The sequence below is a fragment of the Megalops cyprinoides genome, chromosome 12 (genome assembly GCF_013368585.1).
Source record: "Megalops cyprinoides isolate fMegCyp1 chromosome 12, fMegCyp1.pri, whole genome shotgun sequence".
Lineage (NCBI taxonomy): Eukaryota > Metazoa > Chordata > Actinopteri > Elopiformes > Megalopidae > Megalops > Megalops cyprinoides.
In genome coordinates, this window is record NC_050594.1 from 29,521,074 (window position 1) to 29,537,594 (window position 16,521).

A 16,521-nucleotide genomic window follows, 5' to 3' on the forward strand; every position below is an offset into this window, starting at 1 on the left:
TTACTAGGTTGATAGCTGACACGTTATGCCAAACACAAAAATACCATAACTGATTCTGCGTTTAAGATATCAACATTTATACATAATTTTACAAAACCTCGGACCGACCGTTAGTTTTGGACCATACGGATACGGTAAAAGCCTAAAAGCACCCAACCTCGGAACTTTTATATATCGCCAGTAACGAAGTGGTTTTCCAGAAATAGCACCAGTTGTCACTGTTGCAGTGCATCTTTGCCCTAAAAATGTGATACAGAATAAAAAAAATAATGACAGCATTTTGGTCCATTGACAATAAATAAGTAATCTTGCCAAGAAAGAACGCTCGAACATAATTAATGGCAGTCACGGGTTACAGCTTAAACCCATTTTCCTTATTGAGAGGTTTCGCTTTTACAAGTAATCAGACATAAATGGGTAATTATACAGCTCAGAGCTTCAGAATGAAAATGCGGTGCTATTCGCCTGTCTATCGTGCATAGTACAACATTACATTCATTTGTGCTCAACACTGAATTGTTGACATCTATTCTTCATTGGCACTGTATGTATTAAAACATACAGATCAAATTGTTTTAATTGCTTAATTTCACGTTGGTTTTCTGCCAAACATAGACAGCTTCCAGTCACATTAAAAAAGTTTCCTTATTCCCAGACCCGGTCGCATTCCTCCCCATTCAGCGCTTGTTGAAATTTCTCCGCCGGGAGTTCGTACTTTTACGCGCAGCGCTGCCAAACTAAGGTCTTCCCAGCTGAAGGGCAAGATCAAGAGCTAAACAAGCAATTAACCACAACAAACACTGTATACATGGTATACTGTATGGATCTGGCCGGGGTTACTCATTTTACTAATGTATAGAAGTTTTAATGATTTTGATTTTATCCACCGAGTCAGTTGTAGACACAGAAACACGAAATTTGGCCTTGGAGCCGATTACTGCTGCAAGCTTAGGTGTTCGAGATGAAAACTAGCAAGCAAAGATTCACCTAAAATGATCATGAAATGTAACAAATTTGTAAAGAGACTAAAGGAGGTGCATACACATGGTTTAAATAATAAAATTTATTGAGTCACTATTTTGAATACATTCTTCCCCTCTTTCTGCCCCAATTCAATGTCAAACCCATATGTGAACTTACATGTTGGAGAGCATGTGTAATATATTTAGAACTTTCGAAACCATGAGAAAATAACACATCTCCATGCTTAAAATGACTCAGCTGACTGCCTGATAAAAGTTCACACAAGACTTGTGCTCAAATAAAAAGGGATTACCAGTGTCAGTGATCTTTGGGTAAAACTGTTGCTTTTACCCACCCGCATAAATATTAAATAATTTCATCAAAATGAGACCGAGCATTCAAGAGTACACAATATTCTATCCTTTCAGCAGTCAGAGACATCCTGGTTCTACCAATAAATCACAGAGAAAACAAATCAGAAATGAAAATAATTTTGGTCTCTATATTGGTGACACCGGTGTGCAATGGATGAGATTACGATAAACCGCAAAGAATTCAGGTTCCAACGTAATGTATCGTGCCATTTAAAATATTTAAAGCACACGCAACATGTAATACGCAAAACTGACATTTTTTAGACTCAAGCATTTTTTTCATATACATTGAAGGACATTTTTAGTGGTACTCTCCCCTTCAGAAATGAGCAAATTGCCAAACAGTTTAGGTGCAGGTAGCTTACAACTGAGCTTTTTCATTTCAGATAAAGACAAATGGGTATAAACATGTTGTTAGATCTTTTGTTAATGGAACAGGTAGTTGGAAGTTCTACAACATTTTCAAGTACTGTAAAGACAAACAACAGCTGCATTGTACACTTACCTTGGTGTTAAACAGTTTTTGGTGGTAGAGGAATAGTCTCAACCCAAGTTTCTAAAAAGAGAAACTAGAATCTGTAAAGACCTAGGAGGTTATTCAAGGTACAATCATCATTTTTGTCATTTTTTAAATTGGAAACCTAAGGAAAGTTCAGGCTCTTCTGCTTGAGTCATACTGTGATCTTCCTCACAACTAGGGTGAAATAATATAGAAAAATACAATTGCAAAGGTCAAATAATTGACACTCAGGCACAAAATAAATCTCTCTCATATATAAATATACTCCAATCCCTACTAATATAAGGGGGGGGGGGGGGGGGGTGTCATTGATAATTATTTACCTTTTGTTTTTCTCCAAGACAACGATCAAATTTCACACAGAAGTCAAATAGAAACAGTTTGTTAAATAAAAATAGTTTTTTCTTTCCTAAAAATGTAAATGGATAATGTGTTTTCATAACATCATATAATAAGTCATAAATGTTATAGTTACAGTGAGGAAAAAAATTGCATAGGAATTAAAACTGAGGTTTAAAAAAGTGCAATATTTCTGTACCACTACCATACAAGGCTGGGGAAATGTGGAGTACTGAATAAAGCTGTTGCAAGCAGGAAAGTGCTTAGAATTTTGATGCATATTCCATCTAATAACACATAATATTTATTTGTTATTTAGGGATCTTATAAGAATAACTGTGTGTATTTTACCAGGCCATAACACTCCTGGAATAGTCAAGTACTTTCCATTAGATCTGATATTGTACTCCTGTCCATCAACACTCTATAATGAAATTGTGTACAAGGACAAGGCAGAGTCAGTGCTGCCACCATCTGGCAGTGCCTGTACTCACCCTGCTGGGGGTCACTGTAGTCCAGAGGGGAACATTACGGGTCACAATATACTTCCCTGATACTAAAAAAAACTACATTAACCATCAACAACGACTATCAGCTCATAACAGGGGAATTCTTACTGAATTGCACATAGAAGTTAACTCTTTACTCTGGATGATTAACAACTTTGGCAGAATCTGCCCATAAAAAGGCAAACCTGTGAGAGTGTGAGTTTGTTGCCTAAATATACATATTCTAAAATGCTTTGTCTGACCTGTAGCTAATGAATGGCTTGTCATTTTGATGGTTTCTTTTACATCAGTTTGAAGATCACTTGGTATATATCTCTGCTTAGTCAGAGCTGACATGATTTCATCCTTGTATGCTACATATAACCTAGGTATATTGCATTTCACTGAGTTCAAGAAGGATCACTTTCCTTTACAGAAGAAAAAACCTCCACTTTTCCAAGAGGTCTGAGAACACAAGTAATGATCTTTTCAGATATGCCACGCTTTGTGTTCAAAGCTGTCAATGTTAAAAGCCTCACAGCAAAGCCATAGTGATGCTGGTGGCACAGGTCCCACCCCAGATGCCACTGATTGATTAAGGGGTACTGGACATTAAGGATTTCTGTGTCACCTTCCTGGACTTCTGCCTTCTCAGTTTTTTTTAAAAAAATCAGCACTCCAGTCATCCAAGTTAAGTTATCCACTCCAGTAGTTGCAAGGTAGATATGGGTCCTCCCTCTTGTGGTCCTGTGTTGGAACCAGGAGTGGTAGGTATGGACTACAGGACAAGAGAGCAGTAAGGTGAGTGTTGGCACCAAGGGCACCGTGAGTACTGAGGTACGACATCCAGAGAAGAACCTAGAGGAACAGCCGGAGGTGGACCACACTCCAGCTTCCATCTGTCTCCTTCTTTCCTTCCTCTTCCACTGTCTCTCTCAGCTGGAAGACACACTTGCTTCCTTTTGGCGAAGTCTCTCTTTCTGTTGTTGGGAGAAAGAGAGGGGGTGTAATTCTGCAAATGTCCCATTAGCGGTTGAATCTGTATTACTTATTACATGGAATCACTGCAGTCTTTCTGATGCATGACATACATCTTTGCATGCACATTTTGATTAATCCAGATTACATGGTAATAATGCATCATAAATACCTTTTCTATTTAACACGAGATGGGCTGTTGTGATTCAATGTTTGACATAAATTTCAACAGGGCAAGCTTTCTGAGTTTGTGGCCCATATACACATATTCCCCGGTTCATTAGCAATGTAGGGTGGTTTAGAATGTTAAAATTATAATATATTCAAAGTCAAAATTTAGGAAACTCAGAACCAGTAAACAACCACACTTGCAGTATACTTAGATTTTTGGTTTTTGACTTTCAAAGGAATTTCAGACCATTCATTCATTCCAGAGAAGCCTTTATTTAACATTTAATGATCATCTATGATAGATGAGTTTCACTTAACATGCTGCAAATATGAGTTAGTGGGAAATGCATTAAACAAATCTTTATTCATTAAAACTACACTAACGTTAAGCTTATTTGTACAGTCCATTAAAATGTTATTGGACTAAAAGGCAACAAATGTTTCTTTTTCATAATGTAGTCTCCTTGCCATCCTAATAAAATTTCAATGTGTGTGTGTGTTTGTGTGTGCCAGTTTATGAGTACACAGAAACTACACAGCCTCTAGTCCTTACTGACCCAAACAAAACACATGGTTTTAATGACCCATATATAAACAAAATTTGGGTCTTGATTGCAATAATGACAGTCTCAAATCTTGAGGGATCCACTCCAGTTAGGGGGAAAAAAAATAACCCTGGAATATGTTACTAGCCATTCATAAAAACATGTAATTAAACTACTACAAATATTGTTCATAATGCTAATAACTACCTGCAAATTTAATCATAAAAATGTTCACAGAAAATGAACAAATGATATATATGAGGCATTCGGATTTCTTGTTTGACTTCATGTTGTTTAGTGAAGGTGCAGTGAGTCTCCGAGCAGTATTTGTGGTGGGTTCTAGCTCTTACCAGACTATTGGGGTTGATCTTCTTGGTCTCCACTTTCTTCTCTGCAGTGATCTTATTGACAGACTGCTGAGCCTCCTTCAGCCTAAAAGATCAAGAACAACCACAATCAACAATCCGCTGTCAATGGCGGTGACAGAGGAATGACCCAAATCCGTCCTATTGAATAAGGTGTCCACTTTGAGCATTGTTACCTATTGGTGTGTTTGCTGATGACTAGGTAGCATGGTGGTACAAGCCACTGGGTCCTACCCCCTAGGTTTTCTTATACTTAACGAGAATTCCTCTGAATTGGTTTATTAGCTTAATGAATTTGCATACAGGTGACTTAACCTTGATGGATGGAAGTCGAAATGAATTTGCGCGCTCCCTAAGCTCATGCAGTTTGCTCTGGTGGTGTAATCTGATTTGCCACTTGAGTGTTAAATGAGGCACAAAATGTGGACTCTGTGCAGTCAAAGGGCTCCCGGTCGGTGGGGAAATCATTAGAGCTGAATCCACAGGCCGCCCCTGGTTTGCGTTATCATTGTCACAAAGTGTGTGTGTGCATGTTTGTATGTATGTGTGTGTGTGTGCGTGTGTGTGTGTGCGTGCGTGTGTGTATGTGTGTGTGTGTGTGTGTGTGTGTGCGTGCGTGTGTGTGTGTGTGCGTGTGTGTGTGTGTGTGTGTGTGTGTGTGTGTGTGTGTGTGTGTGTGTGTGCGTGTGGTGGGTTGGTCTGAGATGGGATGGGATCATGGGGCCCTGGAGTTGGTGAATTCAGAAGCACCCCTGCAGAATGTTCAGAATGTTCCAAGGGTGACAGGGATATATGCAACTTTGCAGTGAGAGACACAGTACTAGCCACCTGTTGGAATGGAATTCGAGTATCTAGGGACAGTAGACGAAGCCCTGTTTTGATGTGGCAACAGTGGACCAAACTGAAACGGATGTGAGGATGATAAGTGTTCCTCAGGTGCTGAGACAGGTCTCTGGCTCTCAGGCCAGTGATACAGCCGAACTATAAAGGCACAGATAGAGCCAGGCTGAGGGTGTGCTAGGGAAGTGGTAAAACAAGACGGATCCCCAGAGCTAAACGGCCCATAGACATCAACCACACAGGCAGCTGAGCTAAAGTGGATCCAAGCCTTTAAAAAAGTTAAAGGCTCACATCTGAGCACTGAGACACATAGGGAGTCCACCAATCACATCTGCAAACATGCAAAATGAAGCTGGGGTTATGTTTCTGGGTTCAGGTGTCTGGCTGTTTATTTGCAACAATGCAGTGTTTTTTTAATGCAGGATTTCCAAGAGAGAGAGCTCTTTCTCCTTCCTCTTGCCTTTTCCTTTGCTGCTGTTCGGTTCCACCATTCATTAATCTGTTATCAACATGATAGTGTGACGAAGCACTTTCACAGAGTACAACTGCGGAAAGCGAGGGCAAACAAGTGCTTCCTCCGGTCTGTTTTGAAGCATGCACAGAGGGTCGGACCAACAGTAGCAGTATTATTAGAGCGCGCTCATAGCATAGTGGAGGAGCTGTGAGGGACCTGTGTCTATCGGGTGGTCTCTTGTAATGAAAAGATCTCCTACAGAGAAATACCTCCCCTCCACCCCAAGGCTACGAATGCTCAAATAAATCAATTCAGCTTGGGGGAAATAACGTGCCGAGAACACATTCCCATACAGCGGAGCCAATTCCCGACCGTTCCTATTCTTACTGAGAAATGCAGCGCACCTCTGCTTTCTTTCAGTGGTTTAAGATGGAAAATAGAGGTCACCCCTTTCATGGCTGCTAGCAGCAGAAACCCGCCGCTTTTCTGAATGACTGCATCCAGTACTGCCTTCTCACTAACAGCACAGATCCTTGGCAAAGGACTGTCAGCTAAAATCCTTTCACACTGTCTCTCACTGCTCCCAGTGTGTTATGTACCTATGCCACCAAAGACCTTGCTAGAATTTGCAGATAGGTAACATGAGTAAAAAAATATGACAGTATGTTTGAGATAATTAGTGAGTTTTCAAAAAAAAAAAACAAAAAACAAAAAAAACCCCACACAAACACTTTGGGATTTATGAGTCTGCAAACAGTATTTAAAACAAAGTTAATTGTACATAAGCACCTTCAGCTGTGGGTAAAATGGGAGGTGTTTGCCTAATAAACAATTAAAAGAAAAACCCAAGGATCACGGAATGGGCTTTACACCATTAACTCACCCCTTTCATACCTTCTAGGAACTGATTTCAAAGATAGCAGCTCTATTCTCATTAGATGTTCCATCTTAAAGAAAAACATACTAAATGTTTGTCTGATCTTTTTAACATTCTCTTTACATGTTAACAGATCTTAACATTCCATTAATTTCTTTGAATGAAATAAAATGGTGCAAAATTATTACTGCAATTCTTCATATGAATACTATTATCTTCATTGAAGAGCTTGTATATACATCTACATATACATATACATACAGTATGTATGGCTTGAGAAGCCAGTTGTGGGAAATTTTGCTTTAAGTTTAGTAATTTTTAAATTAAATGATAAAATAATTATAGCACAATATATACAACACTATTTAAATACCCACCTAGGTATAGTGGCTAAGAGAATCTTGTGTAATACGTCATGCATATGGAAGTTGAACTCAAACACTTTGCAGTACTACAGTAGTTCTGCTCTTCTCCAAGAGTGCTTCAGGAATCAGCCATCAATATTTTATTTAATCCTGCCAGGTCACTCCTTGTATAATATTTTGCACTATCCAAATCCTTAATTTATACAGCTTGATAAAGTAATTGTTCCAAATGCCTACGAGACTACATTTTTGCTCAGTATAAAACACCTGGGCCAAGATTTGATCTAAGCACAATGTTTTATGCCTTTAATTTACAGTTAACTTACAACAGTTTTGTGCTACATTATTTGGCTCTTTCACAATTTTAGTAATTATTTAATAATTTCTTCTATTGTCAATGTTAAGCAAACCATGTTATGCTCATAGCATAGCACAGAAAATATGTAAGTATATGCTACGTAAACGTCTAATGAATCCCACTGCAATTATTCTGAATCTGACCCTTAACACTAACTTCAAATAATACTAATCACTATAAATAATAAATAGCTCAAGCTATTGATGATGCCCTGACTCTGTGAATACCCTTCTTTCCCCCTGTTGCTATTCAATCCAGGTAACGTACATAAATACAAATCGGAAACACCTGCGACTGCTATACCAATGCAGTACTATTTCAGTACTTCATGAATATAATCAATTGATTCATATGGAGATATGCTGGTCAATTTGGAGCAGACATTAAATGTAACCAACATGAAAATGTATGTAATAAAAGATTAATCAAATAGCAGTTTATAAATTAATTTCACTTGTTCTTGCAGCTCACTGCAGGTGGAAAAACCCCACATTTTTAGGGAATTAATGCAATTGAGACGTCATGAAGGGAAAACAAGAGAAAGGAAAATGCTTCACTGTCTTGTGGAGCTGGTAACACTTTGGTTATATGGGTCTTTAACAGGGCTTTTTAATGCAAGAAAATGGCAGCATGCCCAAGTATTTCATTAAACAATTCAAAGACATTCTAACCATGCAAACTAGATACCAGTAATAATCATCATGATTTAAAAAAAGACCAAGGAAAAGAAAGCTTTGGAAAGAAAAACAGAGAAACCATTTTTGACCCATTGCTCATTACCTAACAGTTTTTATTCTGCTTGCTATTAATTATTTTATGAAAATATTTATGGTCAATTGGATTACTGTCATCATGTGCAATAATATTATTACATACAAACACATTCATTGTAAAATGTATGATATTCAATTATTTGTGAGGCGCAATTAGGCAGCGCTCATGTTGTGGGTGCTCTCCCTAACTTCAAACCAGCCGATTGAGACGTGGAGAGATTTACGGGCGGGGGGGGGGTGTTGGGGGGAGCCGTGTCTGTAAACCAACAGTATTAACCCCGTTCCTTGGATTCTTCAGATCACGACAACGTTTAAGAGTTCTCCTGAAACACCCTCCCTTTAATAGGCTCCCGTCCCCCTGCTAATAAAGCCGGGAGGCCACAGAGAGAGGTGCTGTCCCACAGTTTGACGCCCCAGTTAGGATGCCCCGGGTCAGATGAGACGTCGTAAATCCAGCCCCGGGCTTTGACGCTGCACCAAGCAAGGGACCGGGCGTCCCTCCCCTCACTTTGATGCCCCTGCGCTTTAATAACTGGTAAAAAACAGTCCTCACTGTCTATGGAATTCATATTGCCTCACTTAGGGGGATTCACGCCACACAGAAATGCAGAGGAGATGAACAGTCTGTTCCACATTAGAGGGGACTCCCATTGGCAGATAACTGAGGAGCATTAGAAAAGCTGCCGCTCATCCAATTTAGAGTGTGAAGGCCCCGCTCACCTCACAGACACAGAATCCAATTTCTGACCCTTGAAAAAATGCTTGCACCCTTTGCTGTAATATCAAAACCACCAAGAGGGCAATACTATACTATGATGAAGGGAAAACACTTCAGGATAGGCTATGGGAATCCAGTGTTACCAAAAAAAAAAGAGAGAACATCGCCACCTTCCCCTGCCTGTTATAAGTTATACATTTGATGGAGTGTGTTACAGATGTTGCTCCCACTCACCTCTCCTTGAAGATGTTTTTGCTCTCCCGCTTCCAAGTGTTCTTAAAGTCAGTGCAGAACTCGTACCACAGCATGAAGACGTAGCTGGGCGCCACCTCCTTCTCCCCAGATTTGGGCTTCAGACCAAAGTAGCCCACCATGTCTTGGAAGCTGTTGTCGGGGAGGGAAAGAAAGGGGCATGAGAGGGCTTCCTGCTGGGATGCAGGGGAGCCAGTAGCACAGGCTCCGATTATCACATTGACCTCTTCTGCCTGGAGGGGAAGCGAGCCAGAGGAGAGAGCCAAAAGCGAGCAGCTCATCCGCTCACAGCAGCCCCTGCTGCTCCCTCCATCCTGCAGTGGGACTTACAGGCAGGCACTGTGCGTGTACTGTGCGAGGGATGGCTACAAGTTCCACAAGGGTGAGGAACCACTGCACACACAGACATATATGCAGAGCGTACGCTACATACCTGTACACACACACACACACAGTCATGTATGTGTATGTACACACACACACACACACACACACACACACACAATCACATACAGTGACACACATACATACAGTATATACACATACAGTATATACAGTTACATACACAATCGTACATGCACACATACAGTTGCATACGTACACATATACAAGAGAACACACACACACACACACACACACACACACACACATACTTGCGCACATTGTGCAACATACATATTCACCTGCATGCGCAGTCACAAGCACACAACCATACACTCAATCACATGTAATCGTATACGCACACAAACACTCACACAAACACACAATCACATATGCATGCACGCACGCAGTCATACACATGCACGCATGGACACGCAAGACACACTCATGCATAAAGAGAGCGGTGCGAAGCATAGGGGAGGGAAAGGCAGTTCCCTGGTTTCCGCTGAAGCAGTGAGCTTGCCCTGACCTTACAAGATGTTCTCTACAAACCTGAGCTGCCTAAATTTTCTTTAGGTGCATACATCCGCATTAATAAATGCTGATATTATCCCAAGTAAGCGAATGGAAGGAACTGGCTTACTCTAAATTTAAGTGCGGTGACAGAAACAATCTGTCTCTAAGATTCTTCCTTTTGCTTTATGTGACTTAAAACTTGGGACGATCTGTGGTTAACCAATACTCAGACGCAGACATCGTCCAACCATCTGCTAATGAGCCGTGGCCTCTTTAATTAGGAAAACAAACTGACACAGAACCCATCTGCACTACTACACACTGCTGTAGTTAGTTTTTGTGTGAATGTGCATAGCTATTCATACTGCAAAATTTAAAGTTACTTTAAACAACCAATAGCGCTTACACCGATCAAAAGAACAATTAAAGCAAGTCACATATTAAAGCAACACAGCAGTGCTTACAGAGTGCTTGGACTTTGCTGGAATGAAATGGCGTGGATGTTCTGAAACACTCAAAGAGATTCATGGTTCTCATACATCATTCATAAGCACAATTTCCAATAGGGAAGCCTTCAGGGCACATTACAGGGGTAACCCCGAGGCTAATTCAATTGTAACTAAAGCTGACTGCTCACGAGAGCTTTCGGCAGCCCTGCCTGGACTGGAGAAGGAAGCTGCCGCTCCGTGATGCCTCTCCACAGCAGACATTAAAGGCTTCCCTTCGCCCCGGCTGTCGCAAGCTCCGTACAAGGGAGCCATGATTCAAGGGATGTGCAGGGTTCGACAAACAGCTTTTGACCTCCAGATGGTAAGTGGCTCTCGCGCTGTTAATGGAAGACACACTGGCGGGACGGCAATGTGCGCGGCAGAAGTTTCCAGGGCCAAGACGCTTTCCCATCTCCAGTTATCCGTCACGCACTCCGCCACTGCGGCGCTCGGGAAGATAGTGCCGTAGATCATTCTTCCCTCTCCTTCGAACCCGGGCGGAACTCCGGGAACAGAGGCCGGGGGCTTTGATTTACTAAATTGACATCAATTCTCGAGCCCTTTGTAGGCTCTGCTCGGCCCGCCGTGATTAATTATCCTCCTTTTGTATTGGATCTTTTTATGACTCGGGTCATGTGTCAGAATGGACACAAATCACACGGAGCCTGTATTGAGTTTAGCGTCCCCGCGGCCATGCTCGCAACCTGCACCTTTGGATCAGAGTGACGTCATCGCTGTGAGAACCTTCATCGCGCAATCAAAAAACTGCATTCTTCCCCGCACACCATAGAGAGCTACAACAAAAAGGGCCTCCACATTTTTGGAGGATTTTTCAAAAAATATTAAACAACGAATGCAGAGACGGGTACATTCATGAAAAGTATACATGCATATATAGGGTTTCCTACTTACCACGGTATGTAATGTGAGATCTATATGCTGAAATTGTTAAGTGCGACATGAAAGCTTCAGAAACTGCCCTGACCAACAAGTGTAAAATGCCTTGACAATTCAAATATATGCCCTCGGTAACCCTCAGCTCCCCTCTTTGCTAATGTACACCTGTGTATCATGTGAAGGCAAGCGTCATAAATGAGGGGAAACTTAATGACCCATTAAACGCAAATGTATCAGGAAACCTCAGCAAAAGAGAAACATAAAATTAGCAAATTAGGATTGCATGTTCTGGAGAGGGCCGCTTTCCTCAGACATGCTGAGTGGAGTACACTCACGGTTATGCACTGGTAAAGCGTGTCTGAGGAGCTAATTAGGCGAATCGGCAAAGCATAGACTATTTCCAGGCATTACACTGCTATACTGCGACGGCATGACCACACACACAATTGAGCAGTCAATTCATTTTATTGAATTATCCTGACAATAAACATGGTGCAGCTCAGCAATTACTGAATGTGGTCTTAAATGACTTGAAAATGAAAAGGGGTTTGGAATACATTGATCCGGGGGCAAAAATGAGCTGCAGAGAACTGCAGGGGTGCTATTGCGAAAGGCCACTGTTTTTGCTGCGGTAAAAGTTGTGTAACTACGGAACTGGTCTCCATTTACCTTGAGGAGATCCTAGTGGTATTAAAATGGAATGCAAGAAATGTATACACAGCGCTTCACGTTCCTCTTTCGTTCTTGAGTAAAACTGCAACTTTAAATAATCAGTCAGATCCAGCCATCGCAGAGGCCGGCTTTTAGTGCTCGGCTAAACCACGGAAGAGCAAGATAGTATTGTCCAGTCAGACTCGGCTCAGTTCACTGATTAATTTCACCCCTCACAGCAGATCAGTTCTGCAGTAGTCCAGAATGGAATGTTTATTAAGTAGATCATTGGGAGTTTATGAGCAATGTATGAATACAAACTGTGACCATCATGGTTTTATAAACAACAGACAGAGCTGGAGATATGGGATGGAGGACATGTGATAGACCTTAGTGGTCTTCGGCCAGCTGTACTCAGCCCTGAAGGACTGCAGTCCAACTACTTTTCCAGTCCTCTTATAAGCTTTAACACTCTAAGATCGGGGGGAATATTTTACAGTCAATTGGTTCAACTGAGATGACGAATGAAAGGAGGGAAAACAGGAAGTGGGTCCAAGAGATCGGTAGCGACCACTCTTCCTTATTGGCCACGTACAAAAACCAATCCCCCAATGAGGCAATAGGAAACCTATGCGGAAGAGACACGGTCTTCCCAAAGAGATGCTACACTAAATTCCTACTTAATTGTGATTACAAAAGACTACACGGTACTTGTTTTAAAGAGAATGGGATTATTTGGTATCCCAATCCTGCTCTGTCAAGCTGTGATTAGATAATATACACAGTATTGCAACTGCTAATATATTAATAGTAATAATAATAATTTCTATTATATATTATATATATAATTATTATTATAAATATTATGATAATGATTATGATTGTTATTAAAGCACAGTGGTCTCCAAGGTCTACAGGTCAGGAGTGTCTAATAAAAGTTCAGGATTTCAGGCTTTGATGGTGTCTGTGCTGGCGTGAACGTGTGTGTCATAGCCCAGCTCTGTGTGTGGACACCCCCATCAGGTCACACGCGAAGGGCCCAGCCAGGATCCCAATAACACATGGCTGGTGGTACGCATCATCGGTGTGTCACTTTAATGAGGTGTGCCGGTGGGAACATGAGAGAGACCCTTTAATGCCTCTGCTTTTGGATAAAGTAAAAGCCGAATGTCATTAAGGGCCTCACATAAAGCTGCCAAGCCCTTCTGATGAGTTTCCCGAGCGTCGCACTTTCATTAGCACGGTGTTACATCTGAGGCCGGGGCCGAGGGAGCGGCGCAGCGCCGAAACCCCACAGAGGATGAACGAGAGCAGTTGTGAAAGCCTGGGTCAGCGAAACCTTTCGCGAATGTGGTTTGCTTGGTTTGAAGTTGGGCCACGGAGCGGGAACATTTGGAAACATTCGCTGAATTACTGTATTGTCTGAAATGAGCAACAGCTTAATTGTTTATAGTTTCCCATTTCTAATGTCTAGTGTGTTTCGGATTGTCCTTTTATGTGCTATTCGTGATTTATTTTCAAATCGAGATAGTTACAATTTAAAGCAAACAACTCTGGTTTCTATCTAAACAAGGAAAAATAATCAATTTGCTTTGTTTGTCCTCTCCAGCGTATTTTTCCGATATGAAATTTTCCAGATATCATTTCCCTCTGACAGTAGTTAAACGTCTGCCAGTTCAAAATTTCCCAATAAATCAAGCAAGGTTCTGTTTCTCTCTGTGACTCTGGGACACTGCGGTACCAAACACGGAAGATAAGGACAGAAAGAGGTTGTAGAACATAATGGGTGAAGGTATGTGCGCAAGGCGTCTCCGCGGACATTTCCAGGCATCTCTCCAGGATCCTGTCCTGGATTAATCGGCCCGGCACTGGGTTACGACCCGGGTATTTGGTAAAAGACTGAGGGCCTTGTATGAGTCTGGATGTCAGGACCTAGCTGAAAGCCCCCCATGCTGGAGTCTCTCTCTTATCTGAAGACTCTTTATCAGGTAGTGCTAATTGCCACAGACAGCTATACAAATTGCTGGCATTAGTTTTATCTGATGCTGGGAGCTGGATGGTTCTTATCTGTGTGAAACATGCTAAATAACTGATGATGGCTGCATGACGCTGACTATCAATTACACTTGGCTGCGTTCCCTTCCATACGACTTGAGGCTCTGTGAAGGAAACACAGCATTAAGGCGGTATGGGAGCAGGACATGCTCAGCAGATACAGAGTTTAGAAACAGCAGATAGGGTGCATAGTTTGCTCAGAGCCATTTAAATTACTGCTTTGGTAATGTTAGAATGATAAAGACAATTCCTCTCTTGATACCTGCTGTAGTAAAGCACTGGTGTGGCAGTTTCAGATAAATAGAGTGGAAAAAGATGACGTCATACCTTTTTTGTGCAGCTTGGAGATGTTCATCTTCAGCAGTGTGTTCTTTTTGAGCTGAAAAAAAAACCCTTAATTAATGTATACATTTTCAGCTAAAGTCAAATTTAAAAGTCAAATTGTGTCAAATTAGACAATTTATAACAACAATATAGTTATAACAACATTACATACAGTTGGCAACTTTTGGTCAACTTTTGACAAATTCTTTTGACAAATTTGATAGAATTTGAATCAGAATTTTATTCCAACTTTAAATTTTGAGGTAAAATTCTGATTCCAATTCCGTCAAATTTGTCAAGTCTGACAAAATACAAGTAGATATATGTTTTGTAACATACAAAACATGTGGCTGGTAACTTATAGTCAGATATCAGCTTTCATATGTTTCATTCTCTAGCATCCAACACAATTGTTAAAGAGAGCTGAACTAGGCTCTAAAGAGACAGTCAGGTCCCCTGTCCACACCAGAGTGGGTGGTCCGGTCAGGAGAGTCTGGTTCCAGTGGAACGGAAGGGTGACATGCAGAGGACAACATTACAAGTCCCCCCTGCCGGTGCTGCTCTGCTGACAGACTCTGTGTGTCTCGGCAGGATTGTAGCGACTGCTGCATAGCCCTTCACAAACATTACAAAGCTCTACTGATTGCCCAAGTGGAGAAAGTCTCTATGTTTTACCACTGTCAGTGTGTATGGAGCATGGGACATGGTAAGCCTGCTTGTGAAGGTGTCTAAGGGGAAGGACTATTGTGGGGGAATGCAGGGCAGAGCAGTTGGAGCAGGGATGGGGACTGTGGTCAGAGGGGACAGCGCAACAGAGAGAACAGGCTGAGGACTGAAGAGCCCTAGGGTGGGGATTCGGGCTGAGGGGTAGGGTTGGAATGGGCTAGGGTGAGGACTAGGGCTTTGTATTAGGCCTGAAGAGGTAGAGCTTTGGAGTATGGCTGAGGAGCACTAGGGTTAGGAGTAGGGATGTGGAGTATGGCTGAGGAGCACTAGGGTTAGGAGTAGAGCTTTGGAGTATGGCTGAGGAGGACTAGGGTTAGGAGTAGAGCTTTGGAGTATGGCTGAGGAGCACTAGGGTGGGGAACAGGGCTGAGGAGTAAGGTTGAGGAGCACAAGGGCTCCTGTGGAGTCTTGCCATGTAAAAGGGCCTAAATGCAAGGCAGATGTGTGCAGCGGGCCAGACCGAGGTGCAAGAATTTATCTAGGGCCAGAGAGTGCCTGTGATCTCAGATTTATTGCATTTTTCCAGATTCATCCTTTTTACAATGATGGGGGGACCTTTCCCAATTGAAGATTTAAGAGGGGGAAGTCTCCAAAAAATTGTTCAAAGGCAGGTTTGGGGGTGTGCTGAGACTGAGTGAACTGGAGGCACCCCCCCACCCCTTGTTTTTTTTTTTTTTTTTTTTTACATATGTATGGGTAAGCAGGCTGACTTAAGAAGGCAACCCTAATGAAGGAGGGACAGCCATGGGTTGCATTGGAGGGGAGTGGGGGGGGGGGGGGCGTGACCAATGGCGTTTGCCACAGTGGGGGTTTACTGGCGCCTGAGGTATTCCTCCCGCGCAGCTCTGTGCAAAGGTGGCACCGCTGCTCCTGGGACCAGCGCAGAGAGAGAGGATGTGTGAATTTTCTCTTCCCCCGCTCCCTCTGTAAACATGAAACCAGTAGTGGCTAACTAGAAAGTTATGAGACTCACATGCTGAGAGGGACAATAAATTAGGCCTTTAAAACTCTGACACACTTTACCAAACCACTTTTTTTTCTACCTACAAGTCAGATAATAAAAGTTTTGAAATTTGATGTTAATTACAAAGCGGAGCCCTGCT

General features: G+C 41.9%; 1 protein-coding gene across 2 annotated transcripts in view; it reads right to left on the minus strand.

Moving 5' to 3' along the window:
• Positions 1 to 2,156: 2,156 nt before the first annotated feature.
• LOC118787167 (formin-like) overlaps positions 2,157 to 16,521 on the minus strand; it is a 79,681-nt gene continuing 65,316 nt past the window's right edge. For both annotated transcript variants that reach the window (XM_036542630.1, XM_036542631.1), the window contains 4 exons: positions 14,696 to 14,747; positions 9,363 to 9,512; positions 4,729 to 4,810; positions 2,157 to 3,664 (listed from right to left, as the gene is read on the minus strand). In XM_036542630.1, coding sequence (XP_036398523.1) covers positions 3,620 to 3,664; positions 4,729 to 4,810; positions 9,363 to 9,512; positions 14,696 to 14,747 — 329 coding nt within the window. In that variant the 3' untranslated portion in view covers positions 2,157 to 3,619. The remainder of the gene's footprint in view (positions 3,665 to 4,728; positions 4,811 to 9,362; positions 9,513 to 14,695; positions 14,748 to 16,521) is intronic.